Raw genomic sequence first — 26,363 nt, 5'->3', positions numbered from 1 at the left:
TAAAGCTCTAACGGAAGACCAACACGATCAGCTAATTATTATCTCTATGAAGTTTTATAGGTAGTAAGCAAAGCATTGATTTTAAGGGAGCATCACTTTTATAAGCATGGCAATGTATTTAAAGGCTGATCTCTTTCAACGTTAAAGTCGTAATGTTGCATTAGACTTTCCAGATGTGCAGTTTACAGTGGTATTTGATGCGGTACAGCTGCACTGTCTTCTTATTTATGGCCTCCACTTCAGCACTGCCAGGGCTCGCCAATAAAAATACTCTGACTAGCCGTGGAAAAATACAGTTTGGTTAGCTTTAAAAATACTGCATCACTTGGTTATCTGAGCCTGTCCTACATGATGCAGTTGTCAAAAATGGTTGTGTGTTTTGTCCAGAATTATTCGATCCCTAGATAAAGATGAATAAAAAAGCCTGTATAAAATAAATCATACAAATACTGAGCTATTCAATGCTCATTTTTTTAAATAAATAATATTATTTTATACTAATACTAATCATGATTTTTTAACAAGTAATACAAAAACAAAGATCTGGATCAAATTGATTGGATCCCCTGTTTTCAATACTCAAGCACCCTTCCCCTGTGAGGATAATGGCACAGAGACTTTTTCAAACATGTTTAATGAGTTGGAGAACACATTGGGAGGGATATTAGACCATTCCTCCATACAGAATCTTTCCAGATCCTTGATATCCTTAGTTTGTGCTTATGGACGGCCCTCTTCAATTCAAACCACAGGTTGTCAATGGGGTTCAAGATGTTGATTTCTTTGTGGAATTTGATGTGTGTTTGGGGTTATTGTCTTTCTGAAACAGTCACTTGCAGACAAGTTTTAGTGGCAGAGAAAACCATTTTTTTTTCACAAACATGACCTGGCACCTGACAGAGTTCATGATGTCGTTGCGCTGACCACAACAAGAGCCCCAGGTCCAGTGAAAGAAAAATAGCCGCAGAGCATCTAAGATGCACCACCATATTGTACAGTAGGGCTGAGGTACTTTCTGCATATGCATTGTTCTTGTGAAGGACAAAACTGCCATTGGTGTGCATGGTCAAAGACCTATATTTTCATGTCATCTGACAATCATGAACTTTACAGAGTACCAGGACATTTGAGCCTAAAAACCTGGTTTCCTCATGCCAGGAAGTTAAATGGCAGGAAGTTAAATGTTGTTGCTTGTTTAGGTGTGGCCAGAGAACATCCATATACACAAATATAACACCTTGGGATAAAGAAAGTGATTCTGTCCTATTTTCTACTCATCCTAGTTTGAAGATATTCTGTTAAGATACTTCCTTTGTCTTTTTACTTGTATTGGGTCATTTAATGGTAGTCTTGTTCTCCAACACACTACTAACCCAGAACCCTTACTAATGCTGCCATACTGAGATCTCCTTCTCCTTCTTCTATAAACAACACATTTACATTAAGACTGCAACATTAACTAATAACTGGAGACAGATAACAGGACATTGTTTCTGAAGTGTACCCACGTTAGACACAAAGTGTTTTCACTATTTCACTCCAGTAAACACCATTTCCTGCAGTCAAATGACCAAAACGCCCTCTAGTGGCCTCATGGGTGGAATGTTAATATTTTTCATAATTTCATAATTAAATAAACATAATTACAAAAAAACAGCCAAAAAAATCCAGTGTTTCTATGTCAAACAGTTTTGTTATATTTCAGTCTTCTCTGATGTATATAAAGTGTAATATTGGGATGCAGACTGGAATACATTTCAACTCTAAATCTGACTTGGTACAGGTGTCTTATCTTTTAAGCCCATAACCATGTGTGAGGTGGATACTTTTGTTTCAAGTAGATTTGTTTAAGACGACCAAGAAAGACTGTGTGGCCCTGATTTAGCCCACTGCAGTAAAATGTTATCAATTGCTTGTTTTAGAAAGCCCGGTTGATGAAAAATTGGAAACATTACTTTCCTAACCTTTGATAGAAAAGAGACTAATTTGATGTTTTGAGGCTTTGATGACTGCTGATCCGTGATAATCAAGAAGCTCCACAGACATTTCATTCTAATGACTCTCTGGTTGAACCTATTTCACAGACGACTGCAACATCTGACTAAGTCATTATGGGCCAGAGTTAGTTGTTCCAATGTTTTATGTTATTTATTGTCCTGTTTACTACATCAAAGGTCGGAATATTTTTGTTAGGATGAAATATGTTCATTTTACAGTTTTTATGGCAACATGCAGAATGGATGAAAACAAGTTTTATTATGGCTAATTGTAATAATAATAGACCTCCAGCTTTGTAGAAGACACTTTAATCTGTAAATATCAACTGTGAACAGATTTTTCATATTTCATATACTAACGGTTTTGTACACTAACGAGTGTACAAAACATTAGGAGCACCTGCTCTTTCCATGACATAGACTGACCAGGTGAAAGTTAAACTCCCTGTGTAGCTGAAGGGGATGAAACTGGTTAAAGACAGATTTGCAAGCCTTGAGACAATTGAGACATGCAGAGAATGTGAAATACAAAAGAGTGCCTTAAAATATGATTGTAGGTGCCAGGCGCACCAGTTTGTGTTAAGAACTGTTGCTGGGTTTTTCCATGCTCAACAGTTTCCTGTGTGTATCAAGAATGGTCCAACACCCAAAGGACATCCAGCCAACTGTGGGAAGGTTTAGAGTCAACATGGGCTAGCATCCCTATGGAACTCTTGACATTTGTAGTGTCCATGCCCCAATTAATTGAGGCTGTTCTGAGGGCAAAAGGGGGTGCAAATCAATATTAGGAAGGTGTTCTTAATGTTTTGTACACTATCAAAATGATATAGCCTATGTACTCCACAGTGTATTTTCCATTAATATTTTCACACTAGAAAACATGATAACCAGTTTCATCTTTTGGCTTCAATGCCTATATTATGGTTCTGTATGTTTTCTTAGTATTGTTTCACTACAGGACCTTTTTAATTTTGATGCTCTTATTGCAAGTGTATATACAGTTGAAGTTGGAAGTTTACATACACCTTAGACAAATACATTTAAATGCAGTTTTTCACAATTCCTGACATTTAATCTGAGTAAAGTAAAAAGAATCCCTGTCTTAGGTCAGTTAGGATCACCACTTTATTTTAAGAATGTGAAATGTCTGAATAATAGTAGAGAGAATTATTTATTTAAGCTTTTATTTCTTTCATCACATTCCCCGTGGGTCAGAAGTTTACATACACTCAATTAGTATTTGGTAGCATTGCAATTGTTTAACTTGGTTCAAACTTTTCGGGTTGCCTTCCACAAGCTTCCCACAATAAATTGGGTGAATTTTGGCCCATTCATCCTGACAGAGCTGGTGTAACTGAGTCAGGTTTCTAGGCCTCCTTGCTCGCACACGCTTTTTCAGTTTTGCCCACAAATTTTCTACAGGATTGAGGTCAGGGCTTTGTGATGGCCACTCCAACACCTTGACTTTGTTGTCCTTAAGCCATTTTGACACAACTTTGGAAGTATACTTGGTGTCATTGTCCATTTGGAAGACCCATTTATGACCAAGCTTTAACTTCTGATGTCTTGAGATGTTGCTTCAATATAACCACATAATTTTCCTACCTTTGTGAATTGCACCAATCCCTCCTGCAGCAAAGCACCCCCACAACATGATGCTGCCACCCCCTTGCTTCACAGTTGGGATGGTGTTCTTCGGCTTACAAGCCTCCTCCTTTTCCTCCAAACATAACGATGGTCATGATGACCAAACCGTTCTGTTTTTGTTTCATCAGACCAGAGGACATTTCTCCAAAAAGTACGATCTTTGTCCCCATGTGCAGTTGCAAACCGTAGTCTGGCTTTTCTGTGGCAGTTTTGGAGCAGTAGCTTCTTCCCTGCTGAGCGGCCTTTCAGGTTATGTCGATATAGGACTTGTTTAACTGTGGATATAGATACTTTTGTACCTGTTTCCTCCAGCATCTTCACAAGGTCCTTTGCTGTTGTTCTGGGATTGATTAGCACTTTTTGCACAAAAGTATGTTCATCTCTAGGAGACAGAACGCGTCTCCTTCCTGAGCGGTATGACAGCTGCATGTTCCCATGGTGTTTATACTTGCGCACTATTGTTTGTACAGATGAACATGGTACGTTCAGGCATTTGGAAATTGATGAACCAGACTTGTGGAGGTCTACAATTATTGAGGTCTTGGCTTATTTCTTATGATTTTCCCATGATGTCAAGCAGAGGCACTGAGCACTTTTTGCACTTTTTGAAATACATCCACAGGTACATCTCCAACTGACGCAAATTATGTGAATTAGCCTATCAGAAGCTTCTAAAGCCATGACATAATTTTCTCGAATTTTCCAAGCTGTTTAAAGGCAAAGTCACCTTAGTGTATGTAAACTTCAGACCCACTGGAATTGTGATACAATGAATTATAAGTGAAATAATCTGTCTGTAAACCGTTGTTGGAAAAATTACTTGTGTCATGCACAAAGTAGATGTCCTAACTGACTTGCCAAAACTATAGTGTGTTAACAAGAAATTTGTGGGGTGGTTTAAAAACAAGTTTTAACGACGCCAACCTAAGTGTATGTGAACTTCCAACTTCAACTGTAGTTCTGTCCTTGAGCTTTTCTTGTCTATTATTGTTCTGCATTATGTCATGTTTTATGTTCTGTGTGGATCCCAGGAAGAGTAGCTGCTGCTTTTGCAAAAGCTAATAGGTATCCTAATAAAATAAATAACAATCATTTTGTAGATGTTTATTGTAGTCCTCTCTGTGAATGTCTGCTTGGGTAACCACAGCCAGACACATATCATATGTTAACATTATTATTTATGCTGTATGTTTGTCTTCACTCAGGAACCTGAGCTGCCAAAGGATCACGCTTCATAAGAACCTCTTCGTTTCCTATGTCCTCAACTCCGCCCTTACCCTCATCTACCTCATAGCAGTGGTCAACAACACAGATGTAGTGGAGAGAAATCCAGTAAGTCTCACACATTTCATCTATAAATTCCAGTAAGTCTCACACATTATCTATAAATTCCAGTAAGTCTCACACATTTCATCTATAAAATCCAGTAAGTCTCACACATTTCATCTATAAAATGAAAACAATTTAAGGGGAAGAGGATAGATAAGTCTCAGGGTTTCACTGCATGATATTTTCAAAATAATATTTTTTTAAATTCTTAAAACATAACACAGCCTTCAAGCTCGGTTTTACTTCATTCAAATTAGTTTACTATCAGTTTCAATCAACCTGAGTGCAGCTGTTTTTTTAAGAGTGTTCGTTAGGACATGAGTATTTTTTGCATATCTTGTGTGCACAAACAGCCCAGAGTTATCCTTCTCTTAGCACTCAAAGACTTCTGTCCTCTGTCAGACTTTTGAACAGTTGCCACTCGTTGAGTTTAAGTCGGAGCTGAATTCTTTGAATCCCGAGGCCTGTTAAGGTGAACATGGTAAATCTGCCTCAATGGAATGTAGCGTTTCTGTATCTGGGATCATCCCTTTCTGGTGCTTTAAGTATTGTATTTTATGAGGCATTTTTATTGTCCACCTTTTGAGGAAATGATTTGATTATGGTATTGTGCAAGACAGAGCTGCTGAGTCTGTTCCCCACAAAGTGTTCATAGTAATTCAAAAACAAGCTAGAAAATGTCAGAGATCTTGATCCAGAGAAATGGCTACACTTGGGTAACCTTTGAGTAGATACATTCGTTTTTCCTGGTTAGGTCACATGGTTAGTAAAAACTCCTGGTTGAATGTACACAGTAAGGTCCTGTTATCATGCTCTCGATTGGATCATCACTTTAGAGATGTCCTTCAGTTTATCCAGTCAAAGAAAATAACTCCCGTCTGGGTTTGATTTCTAGCCTCTCTTCTTCTCTTCTCCCCGTACCATCATGTTCTTGCTGGAAAAACAGACTTCAAGCCTAATCCATCTGGCATATTCACAGTGGAAGGTTTTTTTGTTTCCTCAGATATACCAGCTGACCCTGGTGATACAACTGACAGGGAGGAAGGAATGACAGCTTTCACAATAAATATTGTGGGAATGTAATTGGAAAACGCTTAATTTGATACAGAATGCTGGGGCTCTGGTTTATAGAGCAGGGGTTGCTGGGATATCTCCTCAGTTTAGGGTCTGGTGCCATAGCAGGTGCCAGCTCTCTGTTCATATGATTTCTCCTTTTATTTGTCCACTGAAGATGTTTGGTTGCTCTGATTAAACCTTGAGTCATATCTGAAGTCGCAGTGTCCATGAATTATCATTATTTAACCCGACCTTATAATATGAATAGCTATGTTCTAGCAGCATTGGCTCAGAACCATCTTTCCAAATCTGTCCTAAATGTATTATAATCTGCTTGCTTTGAGAAGCGGGAGAACTAAATTGCAGTTTGTCTTTCACACCTCAGACAACATGGTCTTGATATCGAGGGGTGGAACAAAAAAAATCCCATCACAGTTGGTTGCACATACTGCACATGTTGAAATTCTGGAGCGCCAAATTTAGACTGGGTCGGTGTGATTTAGGGATGTGGTACTCTGTTGAGAGAATAGACTAGGTGCTCTCTGAACAAAAAGGAACAAGCGTTCTTTCTCTCTGGCGGATCACAGTAGAGACTCCAAGTCTGCCAGAAGCGGGAGGAGTGAGTCCTTAGTGCTCAGGCCAAACGAAGGACTAGGCCCAAAACATGAGACACACACTTTGTCAGACATTAGTAACTTAAACACACAGACTGTCCCGTTACATTAGGCTGGACCTCTCAGTTGGGCAGTCAAGTTGAGGTAAATGTGGTTATGAATTGGTGAGAAAAATGAAGTGTTTAGATCACACCAACAAATCTTAGTGATGAGTGAACTGTATTTCAGCATACTTGTAATGGCACATCTGGACTCCATGTAAGGGCCAGGAGTCATGAAGGGAGGGAGGGATGGGGGGAGGGAGGGAGGTGAAGAAGGAAAAGAAGGAGGAGGGTAGATGAGGGTAGAGGAGGAGGGTAAAGAAGGAGAAGGGTAGATGAGGGTAGAGGAGGAGGGTAAAGAAGGAGGGTAAAGAAGGAGGGTAGAGGAGGAGGGTAGATGAGGGTAGAGGAGGAGGGTAGATGAGGGTAGAGGAGGAGGGTAGATGAGGGTAGAGGAGGAGGGTAGATGAGGGTAGAGGAGGAGGGTAGAGGAGGAGGGTAGATGAGGGTAGAGGAGGAGGAGGGTAGATGAGGGTAGAGGAGGAGGGTAGATGAGGGTAGAGGAGGAGGGTAGATGAGGGTAGAGGAGGAGGGTAGAGGATGGGTAGAGGAGGAGGGTAGATGAGGGTAGAGGAGGAGGGTAGGTGAGGGTAGAGGAGGAGGGTAGATGAGGGTATAAGAGGAGGGTAGATGAGGGTAGAGGAGGAGGGTAGATGAGGGTAGAGGAGGAAGGTAGAGGAGGATTGTAAAGAAGGAAGGTAGAGGGGGGTAGAAGAGGAGGGTAGATGAGGGAAGAGGAGGAGGAGGGTAAAGGAGGGTAGATGAGGGTAGAGGAGGAGGAGGGTAAAGAAGGAGGGTAGATGAGGGTAGAGGAGGAGGAGGGTAAAGAAGGAGGAGGGTAGATGAGGCTAGAGGAGGAGGGTAAATAAGGAGGAGGGTAGATGAGGGTAGAGGAGGAGGGTAAAGAAGGAGGAGGGTAGATGAGGGTAGAGGAGGAGGGTAGAGGAGGAGGGTAAAGAAGGAGGGGGTAGATGAGGGTAGAGGAGGACGAGGGTAATTGAGGGTATAGGAGGAGGAGTGTAGAGAAGGAGGAGGGTAGATGAGGGTAAAGAAGGAGGGTAGATGAGGGTAGAGGAGGAGGAGGGTAGAGAAGGAGGAGGGTAGATTAGGGTAAAGAAGGAGGGTAGATGAGGGTAGAGGAGGAGGGTAGATGAGGGTAGAGGAGGAGGAGACATACGGTGCATTGGGAAAGTTTTCAGACCCCTTCACTTTTTCTACATTGTTACGTTACAGCGTTATTCTAAAATGTATTAAATTAAAATGTGTCCTCATCAATCTACACACAAAACCACATAATGGCAAAGTGAAAACAGGTTTTAAAGAGTATTTTATTTACTTAAGTATTCAGACCATTCACTCAGTACTTTGTTGAAGCACCATTGGCAGCGATTACAACCTTGAGGCTTCTTGGGTATGACACTACAAGCTTGGCACACCTGTATTTGGGGAGTTTCTCCCATTCTTCTCTGCAGATCCTCTCAAGCTCTGTCAGGTTGGATGGGGAGCATCACTGTAAAGCTATTTTCAGACCTCTCCAGAGATGTTTGATTGGGTTCAAGTCCGTGCTCTGGCTGGGCCACTCAAGGACATTCAGAGACTTGTCCCGAAGCCAATCCTGCATTGTCTTGGCTATGTGCTTAGGGTCATTGTTATGTTGGAAGGTGAACCTTCACCCCAGTCTGATGTCCTGAGTGCTCTGGAGCAAAGAATTTCTGCAACATTGAAGGCCCTCAAGAAAACAGTGGCCACTGTATGGCTAAGAGGTTCTGAAGGCTGCGTATGCTGCATATGCTGCATATACGGACCTCGGGGACAAGAGTCGAGAAGACATACAGTACCAGTCAAAAGTTTGGACACACCTACTCATTCCAGGGTTTTTCTTTATTTTTACTATTTTCTACATTGTAGAATAATAGTGAAGACATCAAAACAATGAAATAACACTTATGGAATCCTGTTGTAACCAAAAAAGTGTCAAACAAATCAAAATATATTTTATATTTGATTTTTCGAAGTAGCCACCCTTTGCCCTGATGACAGCTTTGCACACTCTCTCAACCAGCTTCATGAGGTAGTCATTGCATTCCAATTAACAGGTGTGCCTTGTTAAAAGTTAATTTGTGGAATTTCTTTCCTTCTTAATGCGTTTGAGCCAATCAGTTGTGTTGTGACAAGGTAGGGCTGGTATACAGAAGATAGCCCTATTTGGTCAAATACCAAGTCCATATTATAGCAAGAACAGTTCAAATAAGCAAAGAGAAACAACAGTCCATTATTACTTTAAGAGAAGAAGGTCAGTTAATCCGGAACATTTCAAGAACTTTGAAAGTTTCTTCAAGTGCAGTCGCGAAAACCATGGGTTAAGCTGTGATGAAACTGTCTCTCATGAGAACCGCCACAGGAAAGGAAGATCCAAAGTTACCTCTGCTACAGAGTTACCAGCCTCATAAATTGCAGCCCAAATAAATGCTTCAAAGAGTCCAAGTAACAGACACATCTCAACATCAACTGTTCAGAGGAGACTGTGTCAATCAGGCCTTCCTAATAAGAGTAAGAGACTTGCTTGGGCCAAGAAACACAAGCAATGGACATTAGACATTACACTGGTGGAAATCTGTCCTTTGGCCAAGTTTGAAATCTTTGGTTCCAACCGCCATGTCTTTGTGAGATGTGGAGTAGGTGAACGGATGATCTCCGCATGTGTAGTTCCCACCGTGAAGCATGGAGGAGGTGTGATGGTGTGGAGGTGCTTTGCTGGGGACACTGTCAGTGATTTATTTAGAATTGAAGGCACACTTAACCAGCATGGCTACCACAACATTCTGCAGCGATACGCCATCCCACCTGGTGGGACTATCATTTGTTTTTTAACAGTACAATGACCCAACACACCTCCAGGTTATTTAAGGGCTATTTGACCAAGAAGGAGTGTGATGGAGTGCTGCATCAGATGACCTGGCCTCCACAATCACCTGAACTCAACCCAAATTGAGATGGTTTGGGATGAGTTGGCCGCAGAACAATATGCCCTATAGACGGGTTGATTATTTAGCAACAAAACCGATGCGTGTGCAACTATGGGGCAAAACAGACTGGTTGGCTTAGATTGTTGACAACATGTAAACTATATATTTTTTCCAATATTCATTGGAAACATAAATAAATGTGCACAATGAGCACTTATTGTCTCAAATACATCGTTACAGTTGTTGGGTTAGCTAGCTAGCGAATTTGAGCCAGATTAGCATTGATCAGTCAAAACACCTCAAAACAAGACATTTTATCAACATCAAGATGAAACAAGTCACTTACGAAGTTTCTTGTAATTGTTGGTAACTATCTGGTCATCCAGACTCACAACAACACACAGACATCTGCCACATTGAAGCGTGCGTATCGTTTTTGTGACATTGTTAGCTAACCCATCTACTGTATATAGTGCACCACTTTTGACCAGGGCCCATATGTAGGCAATAGTGTGCCATTTGACAGAAAGAGACATGATAGCATAGTGATGACTGACAAGAATTTGTGGATATTATTGAACAGGATTTAGGCTACTTTGCAGTACATTTTTCTTGTAAAATAAATACAATGTGCTGCAGTTACAATAACCTAGAGAAAAGTGGAGCAAGGTATACGCTCCAGCAGTAGGGGGTAAAATGATGAACGTCCTCCTATTGGAAAATCATAATACCCCCACTAACAATTTTGTGTCAGGGCTGGTTGAGCATTGGGCTTTGTGTTGTTATTGTTATTTGGTGTTGTTATTATCTCTGTGTGACTCTCTGTGATCCTAATCCCCTGCAGGTTGGCTGTAAAGTGTTGCACTTCTTCCACATGTACATGCTGGGCTGTAACTACTTCTGGATGCTGTGTGAGGGGATCTATCTGCACACGCTCATTGTGGTGGCTGTGTTTGCCGAGGAGCAGCACCTACACTGGTACTACCTCCTAGGCTGGGGTGAGTCTTACTACCCGCCTTAACCACAGGGATCCCATTAGCTTGACCTAATTTCTACCAGCAAATTACATGTGCAACCACAGAGAGAAAAAAATAACTCTAGACCACCTTTACTCCACACACAGAGGCAGGTACAAAACTGACCATAATTCTACCCTCCTGATTCCTGCACACAAGCAAAAACTAAAGCAGGGAGTACCAGTGACTAAGCTACAGGACTGTTTTGCTAGCACAGACTGGAATACGTTTAGGGACTTATCTGATGGCATTGAGGAGTATACCACCTCAGTCACCGGCTCCATCAATAAGTGCATCAATGACGTTGTCCCCACAGTAACCGTGCATACATACCCCAACCAGAAGCCATGGATTACAGGCAACATCCACACTGAGCTAAAGGTAAGAGCTGTTGCTTTCAAAGAGCAGGACTCTAACCCAGACGCTAATAAGAAATCCCGCTATGCCTTCAGACGAACCATCAAACAGGCAAAGCATAAAACACAGGACTAAGATTGAATCCTACTACATCGGCTCCGACGATCGTCGGATGTGGCAGGGCTTACAAACTATTACGGACTACAACGGGAAGCCCAGCCGCAAGCTGCCCAGTGACACAAGCCTACCAGACGAGCTAAACGACTTCTATGTGCACTTCGAGGCAAGCAACACACGAAGCATGCATAAGCCAATGTGAGCAAGACCTTTAAACAGGTCAACATTCATAAGGCCGCAGGGCCAGATAGATTACCAGGGCATGTACTCCGAGCATGCGCTGACCAACTGGCAAGTGTCTTCACTGACATCTTCAAACTGTCCCTGACCCAGTCTGTACCAGCATGTTTCAAGCAGACAACCATAGTCCCTGTGCTGAAGAACACCAAGGTAACCTACCTAAATTACTACATCTATAGCCAAGAAGTGCTTTGAAAAGCTGGTCATGGCTCACATCAAATCAAATTTTATTTGTCACATACACATGGTTAGCAGATGTTAATGCGAGTGTAGTGAAATGCTTGTGCTTCTAGTTGCGACAATGCAGTAATAACCAACAAGTAATCTAACTAACAATTCCTAAACTACTGTCTTATACACAGTGTAAGGGGATAAAGAATATGTACATAAGGATATATGAATGAGTGATGGTACAGAGCAGCATAGGCAAGATACAGTAGATGGTATCGAGTACAGTATATACATATGAGATGAGTATGTAAACAAAGTGGCATAATTAAAGTGGCTAGTGATACATGTATTACATAAGGATGCAGTCGATGATATAGAGTACAGTATTTACGTATGCATATGAGATTAATAATGTAGGGTAAGTAACATTATATAAGGTAGCATTGTTTAAAGTGGCTCGTGATATATTTACATCATTTCCCATCAATTCCCATTATTAAAGTGGCTGGAGTTGAGTTAGTGTCAGTGTGTTGGCAGGAGCCACTCAATGTTAGTGGTGGCTGTTTAACAGTCTGATGGCCTTGAGATAGAAGCTGTTTTTCAGTCTCTCTGCCCCAGCTTTGATGCACCTGTACTGACCTCGCCTTCTGGATGATAGCGGGGTGAACAGGCAGTGGCTCGGGTGGTTGATGTCCTTGATGATCTTTATGGCCTTCCTGTAATATCGGGTGGTGTAGGTGTCCTGGAGGGCAGGTAGTTTGCCCCCGGTGATGCGTTGTGCAGACCTCACTACCCTCTGGAGAGCCTTACGGTTGAGGGCGGAGCAGTTGCCGTACCAGGCGGCGATACAGCCCGCCAGGATGCTCTTGATTGTGCATCTGTAGAAGTTTGTGTGTGCTTTTGGTGACAAGCCAAATTTCTTCAGCCTCCTGAGGTTGAAGGTCTTCACGATGCTGTCTGTGTGAGTGGACCAATTCAGTTTGTCTGTGATGTGTATGCCGAGGAACTTAAAACTTGCTACTCTCTCCACTACTGTTCCATCGATGTGGATAGGGGGGTGTTCCCTCTGCTGTTTCCTGAAGTCCACAATCATCTCCTTAGTTTTGTTGACGTTGAGTGTGAGGTTATTCCGAGGGCTCCGAGGGCCCTCACCTCCTCCTTGTAGGCCGTCTCGTCGTTGTTGGTAATCAAGCCTACCACTGTTGTGTCGTCCGCAAACTTCATGATTGAGTTGGAGGCGTGCATGGCCACGCAGTCATGGGTGAACAGGGAGTACAGGAGAGGGCTCAGAACGCACCTTTGTGGGGCCCCAGTGTTGAGGATCAGCGGGGAGGAGATGTTGTTACCTACCCTCAACACCTGGGGGCGGCCAGTCAGGAATTCCAGTACCCAGTTGCACAGGGCGGGGTCGAGACCCAGGGTCTCGAGCTTGATGATGAGCTTGGAGGGTACTATGGTGTTGAATGCCGAGCTGTAGTCGATGAACAGCATTCTCACATAGGTATTCCTCTTGTCCAGATGGGTTAGGGCAGTATGCAGTGTGGTTGAGATTGCATCGTCTGTGGACCTATTTGGGCGGTAAGCAAATTGGAGTGGGTCTAGGGTGTCAGGTAGGGTGGAGGTGATATGGTCCTTGACTAGTCTCTCAAAGCACTTCAACACTATCGTCACGGAAAACCTAGACCCACTCCAATTTGCATACTACCCCAACAGACCCACAGATGACGCAATCTCTATTGCACTCAACACTGCCCTTTCCCACCTGGACAAAAGGAACACCTACGTGAGAATGCTGTTCATTGACTACAGCTCAGCGTTCAACATAATAGTGCTCAAAGCCCATTTGTCACTTTGGTGTAAAGGGACCAGGAGACATGCGCAGGAATAGGTAATAGGGTTTTTTATTTAGCCGAATTAGGAGACAAAGGAGATGATAGTGGACTACAGGGACTACAGTGGACTACAGTGCCGAGCATGTCCACATTCTCATCGACAGGGCTGTAGTTGAGCAGGTTGAGAGCTTCATGTTCCTTGGTTTTCACATCACCATCATGGTCAATTTTGTAACCACTCCCTCTTCAAATTAGGGCTGATTGGAAAATCTGTTCAAAAGAGGACATTGTATTATTTCTTTGTTCTCCCTGACAAAGGCCATGCAACCGAAACGCATCAGATTTTTAAAACCTTGTTTCTATTGAACATGCCATACAAATACAGGCATTTGAATGAATTATATGAAGAGGCCCTTGGTCCTCCTTTCTTTTTTCTTTCATAGTTTTGATGACCAATTCACCCCTTTTACCAAAGAGCACCTTCTGTCTACCAAAATGTACTATTGTGTACCTTAGTAGAAAGAAGAGGAAGGGAAACGCTACTAAAATCTATTTTATATTTGAGATTCTTCAAATAGACACTTGATGACAGCTTTGCACACTCTTGGCATTCTCTCAACCAGCTTCATGAGGTAGTCACCTGGACTTTTGACCAGTAGTGTACATACTTCCTCTTCTCCCCATCTGCTTTTATGAAAACAAGTCACCAAAACAGCATTCTCAGACAGTAATGAAATGATTCACTTGATGGTCAGTCATGATAGTCAGTGATAATTATTCCCTTTTGTTAATGCTTTATTTTACGTTTGAACATGTTACATTATGTGTATTCTGCAGTTGTTTAGTTAAAATGGTTTCATTCAACGGACAAACCAGATGTCGGTTTTTCCCCTTTATGTTGTCCTTGCTGGAATTGAACTCATATCCTTGTCAACTTGCCCATCTGTTTTTGGGTCATGTATTTCACTATCTATTCTATCTATTCTAATGACGTCTGAGGTAACATGATACAGCAATAAGTCTTCATAGCAACCTGTTGCATGTTATAGTGTGTTCAAAACCATAAACTCACCTAGCCTCGGAGGCCTCTGCGCTCCTATATAATGATTCATAGCCGATCTTCATATTTCATCACCCTGTACTCACTCTAGAAATAAAATAACATTGTAAACAGCTCCCCCATCGCTGAATGACACATAGATCAGCTTGTGTGTCACACAACACAATGGGACACAATCTGTGTCGGGACACAGGATCAGAGACAACCCTGAGGTCACTGTTAACTGCGACACTCCCTGTGTGTCAACCCCACCAAACCCTGTATCATATTGACAGCTTTAGTAGCTCTTCCTATTGGCATAGCTGCTGTTAACGTGCTGTCTGTTCTGTTCTCCCCCCTCTTTAATGGAGGAGTGATGTGTTATAATATGAGCCTTGCCTGTCCGATAAGTGATACGATAACTATGAATGGTCAGCCATTATTAAAGATGCCGTGATATAACCTTGGGGCAGAAGCTACAGTGTCTTTCACACAGCCAACCAGAGGAATGGATGGAGGACATCCAGCTAGTCCATCTGTAGCCAATATGGCCGTAGAGCTTTGACAAATCACTTCTAAACGGACCCGCTGCTCGGAATCATCTGTTTAATCTGTTTATGGCCCAGCTAAAATGAAACCCCCAATAAACACTGGTATGGTTGTGTTGTTAATGGAGAAGGATTTAACAAGACTGGATTATTAGAGGAAATTGCTCAGTGTGGGTTTATTCTTGTTCAGCTTGCAGTGGACAGTATGATGAGGATGATCTTAATTTGATCACTTTTATTGCCAACAAATTTCTTACACCACAGGTATTGCAGATGAGCTTTGTGATTTACATAAATTCACTGAAAACCCACACTAACACATGGTTATATTACTGTAACAGTATTGTACTTTTCATGTCTCCTACTGTTGGCCAGCTAATAGCCTAACCACCGATCAAGCAACATTATGGTGTAACGGCGTTCTTCGTTTGTCAAAAGAGAGTCGGACCGAAATGCAGCGTGGTGGTTACTCATGATCTTTAATGAAGGATCGCGATACATAAAATAACTATTACAAAATAACAAACGGAACGTGAAATCTAATTACAGCCTATCTGGTGAAACTACACAGAGACAGGAACCATCACCCACGAAATACAAAGTGAAATCCAGGCTACCTAAATACGGTTCCCAATCAGAGACAACGAGAATCACCTGACTCTGATTGAGAACCGCCTCAGGCAGCCAAACCTATGCAACACCCCTACTCAGCCGCAATCCCAATAACTAAAAAACCCCACTACGAAATACAACAACATAAACCCATGTCACACCCTGGCCTGACCAACTAATTAACGAAAACACAAAATACTAAGACCAAGGCGTGACATATGGACTAAACGTTCAAATCCTGTTGCTCCAGGATTATTTTTGTTGTGACAATATAGGTCAAATTAAGATCCTACACCTGTAGGATAGTATAAGCTTGTTTTGAATTTAGGAAGGGCTTCCATTGGCTGTCTGCTCTGCCAGGTGTCTTCACCTTAAAGGGTATTTAAATTATGCTTAACAGCCTTAAAGGGATAGTTGACTCAAAATACAAATGAACATGATTTCTCCACTTACCTTGTCTGTGTTCATGTTCAGTTGTATTTTCAGTGAACTTCCCCTTTATCCTCTTCTATCGAAAAACAGAAGATATACAAGAAGTTACTCTTATAACTGAGGAATTACATGCTAATTACTGTAATAACCACATTGTAGATGTTTCCGTCATAACACACATAACATCATTCATTGATTGATTCACAAATTGATTAATTGACATTTTGCAGATGTCCTTACATAGTCTTTCTTCTGGTTTCCAGGGTTTCCCTTAGTGCCTGCATCCATTCATGCCGTGGCAAGGAAGAAGTATTTTGATGACAAGTGAGTGATGGTCCTCTGCACTAGTATTGTAAATAAACAGAGCAGCTGTGTGGTGGGCTGCAGTAAACAGATATAGAAGGAGAAGAAGAAGAATTCATTGTCTGTTTGTAGACTTGTGTGACGGAGAATGTTTCTCCTTCCTGTAGCTGCTGGATGAGTGTTGAGACCCACCTGCTCTATGTGGTCCACGGGCCCATCATGGCAGCACTGCTCGTAAGCTACATCCTACACTCTAGAACCTTAGAAAGTTATTTGGCTGTCCCCATAGCAGAATCCTTGGAAGAACTCTTTTTGGTGGCAGGTAGAACCCTTTTGGTTCCAGGTAGAACATAATGGTACATGGATGTTCTTCTAGATCAAAACTTAATACGTAGGTAGATCATTGGACCAAACATCATGTAGTGTTATACTGTTGAATGTGCAACACATCAATCAAATCTAATTGTGTCCTATGCTGGTGTTTAGACTTCCATTGTTTAGACAAAATCATTATAATCAGATTAGGTTGCAACCCTTTTAGACACAGCAACCATGTTCAGACGTTTATAAAATCCCTTCTTTCTTTCCCAGGTAAATCTGTTCTTCTTGCTGAACATCGTGAGGGTGCTGGTTACTAAGCTGAGGGACACCCACCGGGCAGAGTCTAACATGTACATGAAGGCAGTGAGGGCTACGCTGATCCTGGTCCCTCTCCTGGGCATCCAGTTTGTCATCTTCCCCTGGAGGCCAGAGAACCGTCTGGCAGGGGAGGTCTACGACTACATCATGCATATACTAATGCATTACCAGGTAATCGCTATGACTACATCATGCATATACTAATGCATTACCAGGTAATCGCTATGACTACATCATGCATATACTAATGCATTACCAGGTAATCTCTATGACTACATCATGCATATACTAATGCATTACCAAGTAATCGCTATGACTACATCATGCATATACTAATGCATTACCAGGTAATCGCTATGACTACATCATGCATATACTAATGCATTACCAGGTAATCTCTACGACTACATCATGCATATACTAATGCATTACCAGGTAATCGCTATGACTACATCATGCATATACTAATGCATTACCAGGTAATCGCTATGACTACATCATGCATATACTAATGCATTACCAGGTAATCTCTATGACTACATCATGCATATACTAATGCATTACCAGGTAATCGCTATGACTACATCATGCATATACTAATGCATTACCAGGTAATCGCTATGACTACATCATGCATATACTAATGCATTACCAGGTAATCTCTATGACTACATCATGCATATACTAATGCATTACCAGTTAATCGCTATGACTATATCATGCATATACTAATGCATTACCAGGTAATCGCTATGACTACATCATGCATATACTAATGCATTACCAGTTAATCGCTATGACTACATCATGCTTATACTAATGCATTACCAGGTAATGAAACTGATCACTACAACTACATCATGCTTATATTAATGCATTACCAGGTAATCACTATGACTACATCATGCTTATATTAATGCATTACAAGGTAATGCCTGTATTAATGCATTAGCAGGTAATGACTACATCATGGATATATTAATGCATTACCAGGTCATATTTATATTAATGTATTACCAGATAATGACTGTATTAATGCATTACCCGGTACTGACTTTATTAATGCATTACCAGGTAATGACTGCGTCATGCATATATTAATGCATTACCAGGTACGTAAGGCAATTGATTGTATGCTAGCAGAACAGTCCTTACCAAAGCTCTGATCTGACATAAGGTATACTCTTAAGGAAAAAAGGCTTCCAAAAGGGGTCTTCGGCTGTCCCCATAAAATAACCCTTTTTGGTTCCAGTTCGAATCATTTTTGGTTCCAGGTAGAACTCTCTTTACAGGGTTCTACATAGAACCAAAAATGTTTTTTTTTATGGGGACAGCCGAAGAACCCTTTTAGGCTCTAGATAGCAACATTTTTTCTAAGAGTGTGTGATTTTCTTGTTTTCCCTCCAGGGATTACTAGTGGCAACGATATTCTGCTTTTTCAATGGCGAGGTAAGCACTACTGTACTAACACAACACACAACACACAGAATATCTTTCTTCACTCTGTGGAAACCAGCAACTTCCCATTCAGTTGTACTCGTATATCATTTGTTTTTTGAGGTACAGTAGACAGTATACAGTAACAGTTTAACCTTGAACCTCTGAAGAACCCTTACTATTGGTATGGTACCGTTTTAACTGAACCTCTGAAGAACCCTTACTATTGGTATGGTACCGTTTTAACTGAACCTCTGAAGAACCCTTACTATTGGTATGGTACCGTTTTAACTGAACCTCTGAAGAACCCTTACTATTGGTATGGTACCGTTTTAACTGAACCTCTGAAGAACCCTTACTATTGGTATGGTACCGTTTTAACTGAACCTCTGAAGAACCCTTACTATTGGTATGGTACCGTTTTAACTGAACCTCTGAAGAACCCTTACTATTGGTATGGTACCGTTTTAACTGAACCTCTGAAGAACCCTTACTATTGGTATGGTACCGTTTTAACTGAACCTCTGAAGAACCCTTACTATTGGTATGGTACCGTTTTAACTGAACCTCTGAAGAACCCTTACTATTGGTATGGTACCGTTTTAACTGAACCTCTGAAGAACCCTTACTATTGGTATGGTACCGTTTTAACTGAACCTCTGAAGAACCCTTACTATTGGTATGGTACCGTTTTAACTGAACCTCTGAAGAACCCTTACTATTGGTATGGTACCGTTTTAACTGAACCTCTGAAGAACCCTTACTATTGGTATGGTACCGTTTTAACTGAACCTCTGAAGAACCCTTACCCTTTGGTATGGTACCATTTTAACTGAACCTCTGAAGAACCCTTACTATTGGTATGGTACCGTTTTAACTGAACCTCTGAAGAACCCTTACTATTGGTATGGTACCGTTTTAACTGAACCTCTGAAGAACCCTTACTATTGGTATGGTACCGTTTTAACTGAACCTCTGAAGAACCCTTACCCTTTGGTATGGTACCGTTTTAACTGAACCTCTGAAGAACCTGTACTATTGGTATGGTACCGTTTTAACTGAACCTCTGAAGAACCCTTACGCTTTGGTATGGTACCGTTTTAACTGAACCTCTGAAGAACCCTTACCCTTTGGTATGGTACCATTTTAACTGAACCTCTGAAGAACCCTTACTATTGGTATGGTACCGTTTTAACTGAACCTCTGAAGAACCCTTACCCTTTGGTATGGTACCGTTTTAACTGAACCTCTGAAGAACCCTTACTATTGGTATGGTACCGTTTTAACTGAACCTCTGAAGAACCCTTACCCTTTGGTATGGTACCGTTTTAACTGAACCTCTGAAGAACCCTTACCCTTTGGTATGGTACCGTTTTAACTGAACCTCTGAAGAACCCTTACCCTTTGGTATGGTACCGTTTTAACTGAACCTCTGAAGAACCCTTACTATTGGTATGGTACCGTTTTAACTGAACCTCTGAAGAACCCTTACCCTTTGGTAAAGTAAAGTTTTTTTTGTATATTACAGTTTTAATTGAACCTCTGAAGAACCCTTATACTATGGTACATTGTTTTTTGGTATAGTACAGTTTTAATTGAAATTCTGAAGAATCCTTACCTTTTGGTGAGGTACAGTTTTTATAGAATCTTTAAAATAACCTTTTGGTAAAGTACAGCTTTAATTGAACCTCTGAAGAACCCTTACCTTTTGGTAAAGTACAGCTTTAAATGAACCTCTGAAGAACCCTTACCTTTTGGTAAAGTACAGCTTTAATTGAACTTCTGGCAAAGTATAGTTTTAATTGAACCTCTGGCAAAGTATAGTTTTAATTGGCCATGTTGAGTCAGACCCCAATGAAACAGCTCATTGCTGCCTGGTGGCATTTCAGCTGTCAGGACTCGTCTGTCCCGTCATGCACACCATTTCAGCTGTCAGGACTCGTCTGTCCCATCATGCACACCATTTCAGCTGTCAGGACTCGTCTGTCCCGTCATGCACACCATTTCAGCTGTCAGGACTTATAGTCAGCTGACTTCTGTACAGTAGCAGAGGCAACAGCACTAGGACCATCTCAGATGAAGAGGAAGGAAGACAAGCCTTAGAAATGCCTCGGACACTTGAACATCTCTGGGGCGAATCATCCACCCTGTCCGTCTGTCTGTCTGTCTGTCTGTCTGTCTGTCTGTCTGTCTGTCTGTCTGTCTGTCTGTCTGTCTGTCTGTCTGTCTGTCTGTCTGTCTGTCTGTCTGTCTGTCTGTCTGTCTGTCTGTCTGTCTGTCTGTCGCTCACTCACCTCAGCCTGCAGTTGTTTGCTGTCTGACAGCGGATGTCCATAATCTAGAGTCACCAACACAAACTTGAACTTTTTAATTTTTAAGGAGACCATTCAGATTTGTTTTTAGGTCATATTGTAGATGCTATGATCCAGAACGGCCAGAGGTTTTAACATAGGCCCACCCACCCAGTCAGTTAATAAAATACATTGAGAGAATACATTTAATAGGTCAGGAGTTGCATCAGGTACTGCTTGGCCAGTCTGAGCCCAGACCAGGAGAAAGAGTGACTGAGCATTTTCTTCGCTTGAGAAAGTAGAAAGAAAAACAATGCACACACTCAGAAAAACAGAGACCTTATTTGAATACACAGCATGAGGTCGAATCTGGCATTGACAAAAACACAGCGAATTAACATGTTTGTTCATCATCAGGCGCCGTGTTTAGTAATATTTTATACGTAGGAAATGATTTCTGGGCCGGGAAAACAGGTCAATTATTAGCTCATGCGTGAGCAACCAGGCCCCATCAGCATCTCCATCGGCTCTCGGAAACCAAGTTTGACGTGTCCGAAGAACCGATTCAGCAGTGTCGGGGGGGATAAAAGATGCATTGACACAGTAAGGGAATGTTTGTTTGCTTTGCAGCATAATGGCTTTTACTGTCTCCTAATTTGGGCCATTCATTTTTGGAGATGAGTTCATTGCACAATTTGATTCTGGGGCCAAACTGCCTAGACCTCGGCTGTGTCCCAATTGACACCATATTCCATACATTCTCTATGGGCACCTTTTCCCATAAGGGTCATGGTCAAAAGTAGTGCAATATATAGGGAATAGCAGTGTCATTTGGGACTCGGCACTAGCTACACAGTCTGTTGAATAACTCTTTGTCAAGTTACGCCAATGAGGAAAAAAGTAATACTTATTGTTATGTTTTCTAGGATTGCGTCTGAAATTGCACCCTATTCCCTATATAGTGCACTACTTTGGACCAGAGTACAAGTAGTTTTTAAAGAGAAAAGTGAAATCCTGTGCACAGCAGTGTGTCTCTAGGTCCTGGTGCTGATTTTGGCAGGAACAACTAGTATTCAAAAGTATGATTAAAAACATTAGACTGAAAAAAAGACAGGCGAATGTCATTTTTACTCGATTTTCAATGCTAGTTGTTGACATGCTCTGCATCATTAGATCATGGGAGAGTGCAGTGTGTCCTGTCCTCATTTTCACTCAATAATTAGTGTGGCATTGTTCAGGAATTAGATGTTCCCTGTGCTGGCTCAGGCCATTCTTCTGAGAGAACTATGTCAAACACTGCTTTGCTTTCCATTTTTAGAGTGCACGCTCATTCATGCAGTATAAAGTTATCACACAAGATAATTCTCTGGTTTTCATTTTTTTCTTAATCAGATTTGTGCTGTGCTGAATAATTTCATACTCTCATAATGTATAATTTACTAACTTGGTGATAAGCGAGTGTAAATTCATCAATCTACTCTACCTGCACTAAACTCAGTAAGGAGAAGCTATTGTCCTTCAATTAATCACAGGAAATTGTGATTCAATTCTGTTTCTTCATGTCTAAAAACTGCCATTAACATTTATCATATGAATCCACATTTCCTGAGCTCAGTCACATTACATTGATTTAATGATCATGCGTATTGATGAAAATGTGTGGCTGTGCACTAAAACTCTGTGAGATGACATTGAGGTACTAAAATGCTGTGAGGTGACAGTGAGGTACTAAAATGCTGTGAGGTGACAGTGAGGTACTAAAATGCTATGAGGTGACAGTGAGGGGCTAAATTGCTGTGAGCTGACAGTGAGGTATAAACAGACCATGTGTCTTTTTGCTGTTCACCTGTCCGTCTCTAATGAGTCTCTCTGTGTGTCTGTAAAACCCTGATGAAGGCAACAGCTGAAATGCAGCGATTGTAATAATAAAGAATTTTTATGTACATCCATTGTCCTCCAAGAGTGGCTTAATATGGTTGTTCTCTCACTCTCTCACTCACTCTCACTGACTCTCACTCTCTCCCACTCTCACTCTCTCTCACTCACTCTCACTCTCTCCCACTCTCACTCTCTCCCACTCTCACTCTCTCTCACTCTCTCTCACTCTCTCACTCTCTCACTCTCTCACTCTGTGTGTGTTTATCCGTTTGTGTGTGTACTCACCCATTAGAGAATACAGTTTATAATATGAATATTCCTTTTTCTCAGGTGCAGGCAGCTCTGAAGCGACAATGGATTCAGTACAAGGCCCAGTGGGGTCAGAGACGGAGGGACCACTGCTCCATGCGCTCTACCTCCTACACCGCCACATCAATCACTGAGGTTCCCGCCTTCATGTACCACCACGACTGCAACAGCGAACACTTAAACGGCAGACACACCTGTGAGGACTCTGAGCTGGTGGCTCTTAAGACAGGGGACACGTATGCCTGACAAGCGGGAGGCAGTCTGAGTGTGGGAGGAGACAAGAGTTAGTAGAGGAATCAAGATGGAGACGTTTCTCTACTACCTAACATGAAACAACCCAGCGGTCCCGCCACGTTTCCACATCTCAGAGACAGAACGAGGGGGTAAGCCCCAGACTGTGAAGGAGAAGACCGTGTGTGTCTGGACAGTGATACAGTGACACAGTATCTCTCCCATGACTTGGCCAACGATGGCTGATGCTTCTTGACATGTCATTGCTGCTGCTGTGGCTGATTTTAAAAACATTATAAGATATACATGAAATGGGAGTCGAGTTTGAAATGTGGCACGTCCTAAAGCTGCTATTTGTGGCTGCTATTTGTGGAGCTCTTCCTACACATCATGGGGACATTGAGGATGATGTTGATGATGTATTGTTGCTTCATCTATACCAAAGGATGTGTGGGTTCGGCTGCCATAGGCATGCACTGCGTGAACTGAATCCAACACTGAAGCGACCGACAGTGTCCATGACACATGAGCTTAAAGGTTGACCACGGCTCCCTGTACCTAAGCTCTGGAATCCTGTACATATTTGTTTCACCAGTTTCACTTTAAAAGTGTCAAAGGGTGTTTTAGAAGATTCTATTTTTCGGACTTTTGTTCTTGTCAACGACTTGTTCTTTAAATACCTGCTATCTGTCCTGTGAAGCTAGTTAGCTCCGCCAGACTGCTTTGCTGTTCGTACAGCTGCTGACTGTTCTTGTGGTGTTTCTGTCACAAGGCCTGGATTTAAATAGTGCAGAGGATACAGAACGCCTTGATATGGACTCAAAAGAGAGAGTAAAAAGGATTGATTAACTTAAAATAAAAAGCAAGATATGGAATGACATAGGTAACACATTTAGAAGCCATTTTGAGTACCACATGGCTCTAGAGGGGAGACTATTTCAGTGAAATAGTCTGTTGTTTACCGTGTCCATTTGCCAAAAGGTCTAAAGTGAAGCTTGTTTGGCTACCGAAGAATCGTTATGTTTTGTGCTTAAATTAAGGCCATTTGAATTATGTTCAAATCGTTTATGAATCGAAATACAGGGAATAAGGAGAGAAAATTAGTAAATACATTAAGGCTACCTGCACAGTATTGCTATATCAACAATTATAATTTTCAATACAATTATCTAAATTGAAAACATGATTACCTCTAAGAAGCATTTTCCTTCCATTGTACAGAATCTGTTAAATCGTTATAACTGAGGTAACTATTTCAAACAAATCTCTTGTGGTGAATACTACAGAATATGTATTTTCATTCACCTACAGATGTAGGATCTTAATTTGAGCCAGTTTGCTACAACAGGATAATAATCCTGCAGCAACAGGAAATGTACATTTTTAAATGGATCATAATGAATAGACATTTTTTTGTCAGGGTTGATCCATTTTTTGCAAGGATAAATCAAGTCTGAAATTTCGAAGTTGAAATTACAAACATCAGAAGCATTGTGCCAAATACAATTTGATTTGATTTTAAACCCCATGAAAGTTCAAATCAAATTAAGATCATACATCTGTAATATATCATGCCCTTAAATTATAATGCTCTTGGATCCTGAATTAAAGTCTTTGAGGCATTTCAGAAAGTGTCATGTGGAATCCTTTGCTCTTAGCTAATCTGGTAGCGCAGGCTAATTTCTAGGAGTGTGATTTTGGTTTTGTGTCACAAAGGCTGTCTTAAGGAGTCAGGAATAGAAACGCAATCTCTTGTTTACCGTCACTGCTTGCAGGTGGTCTCCTCAACAAGCCCCCTCTGTTTCATAGAAATGTACATTTTAACCTTCAAATGTGTTCCTTTGTAAATTGCACAACCAAAATTGATTTCTAGAATGGACACTGAAAACCATTGAAATTGAACGAAATGGCTCAGCACACTGCTTTGTATTGAGTTAAAAGAGATATGTGTGTGCGTGTTCGCTCGTGCATGTGCGCGCGTGCGTGCATGTGTGTGTGTGTGTGTGTTTATAAGTGTGTAAAATGCAGATAGTGATCCATGAGCCTTGGGGCCTTCTGATGTCCAGATGAATTCCATCTTCACATGGTTTTTAAAGACAGACATCTGCAGGGATTTAAGTCCAGTGGCTCTCAGAAAGGAAGAGCGGCTCTGGAGCAGCCCTGATCTGGATATAACGTAGCAGTATGTTACTGTAGACAGGTACAGGTACTTCAGTACCGATGACAACCAGGGGCCTCATTTATATAAAGATTTGTACGCACAGATGTAATCCTAAATTGTGCATACAATGCCATTTATAAATGAGGCCCCAGGTGCCCAGAGTCATTGCAGACTAGTCTGGACCTGAATGCCGAAGACACATTTTCTTTTGGGGACAATACAGTTAATTGTGCCAATCTAATTTATTTTACATCTTCAAATTCTATTAGGCCAAGATAAAGTCAATCGTTACACTTACGCCAATGTTAATACTGCTTCCAATGTCTTTGCTGATGTCGGGCCAGCATGGAAGATTTGACACGGTGACAATCAGTTTGAAAAGTTAGAAGAAGGCCATTTGATGAGGTCTCGAACAGATAATTGTGTCTGTTTGATTCCAGAGAAGGATTTAACCACTGTGAAGTGGATTTAAAAAAGGTTTTGATCCATCCATCTTTTGAGCTTTATTTGTTCTGGATATGAATAACATGTTAAAGGTTTTTCTTTTAATTTGGAGGAATATGATCATTTCTGTATATTTAGTATGTTCATGGTCATGTTGTCCTGTGCTCATGTCAACATGACAGCAGAGTTTGTGTGTGTAATAGATGTGAAATATTTCAACCGCAGTTTTTGTTTCTTTTGTTTCGCTTGTGTTTGGCTCTCGACCTCTTAAGTGCTTTGTGTGGCTTTATTTCAAAGAAAACAAAAACAGTGTTTTGTAAAATGCACAAAGTGACCAGCTGTTTGTTTAAAAGCTATTTCAATCAGAAATATATTCCTAAAAGATTCCCTGTTGTGTCTGTTCTTTCTATCCTACAATACTATGCAACCTGTAGGACTTAGGAACAAACCTAATACACATTTCAAGTTTCAGAGGATTTGCATTGTGAGTATGTGATGGAAACGATGTATCGTGAGATTGACTTCATTTATATTCCTGCTCTCTCATTCATCAACCGTCATACAGTAATGCTTCTGACACCCATTATACAACACAA

At 41.3% G+C, this 26,363-nt stretch overlaps 1 protein-coding gene across 1 annotated transcript in view; it reads left to right on the top strand.

Moving 5' to 3' along the window:
• LOC135551793 (calcitonin gene-related peptide type 1 receptor-like) overlaps positions 1-26,152 on the top strand; it is a 59,462-nt gene extending 33,310 nt beyond the window's left edge. Inside the window, exons 8-14 of the mRNA XM_064983019.1 lie at positions 4,850-4,976; positions 10,555-10,708; positions 16,338-16,398; positions 16,545-16,611; positions 16,969-17,187; positions 18,424-18,465; positions 22,953-26,152. Coding sequence (XP_064839091.1) covers positions 4,850-4,976; positions 10,555-10,708; positions 16,338-16,398; positions 16,545-16,611; positions 16,969-17,187; positions 18,424-18,465; positions 22,953-23,177 — 895 coding nt within the window. The 3' untranslated portion in view covers positions 23,178-26,152. The remainder of the gene's footprint in view (positions 1-4,849; positions 4,977-10,554; positions 10,709-16,337; positions 16,399-16,544; positions 16,612-16,968; positions 17,188-18,423; positions 18,466-22,952) is intronic.
• Positions 26,153-26,363: the final 211 nt, after the last annotated feature.

The sequence above is a fragment of the Oncorhynchus masou genome, chromosome 13 (assembly GCF_036934945.1).
Source record: "Oncorhynchus masou masou isolate Uvic2021 chromosome 13, UVic_Omas_1.1, whole genome shotgun sequence".
NCBI classification, from domain to species: Eukaryota; Metazoa; Chordata; class Actinopteri; order Salmoniformes; family Salmonidae; genus Oncorhynchus; species Oncorhynchus masou.
Note: the sequence above shows the minus strand (reverse complement) of the source record. Positions and strands in the feature narration are given on the sequence as shown.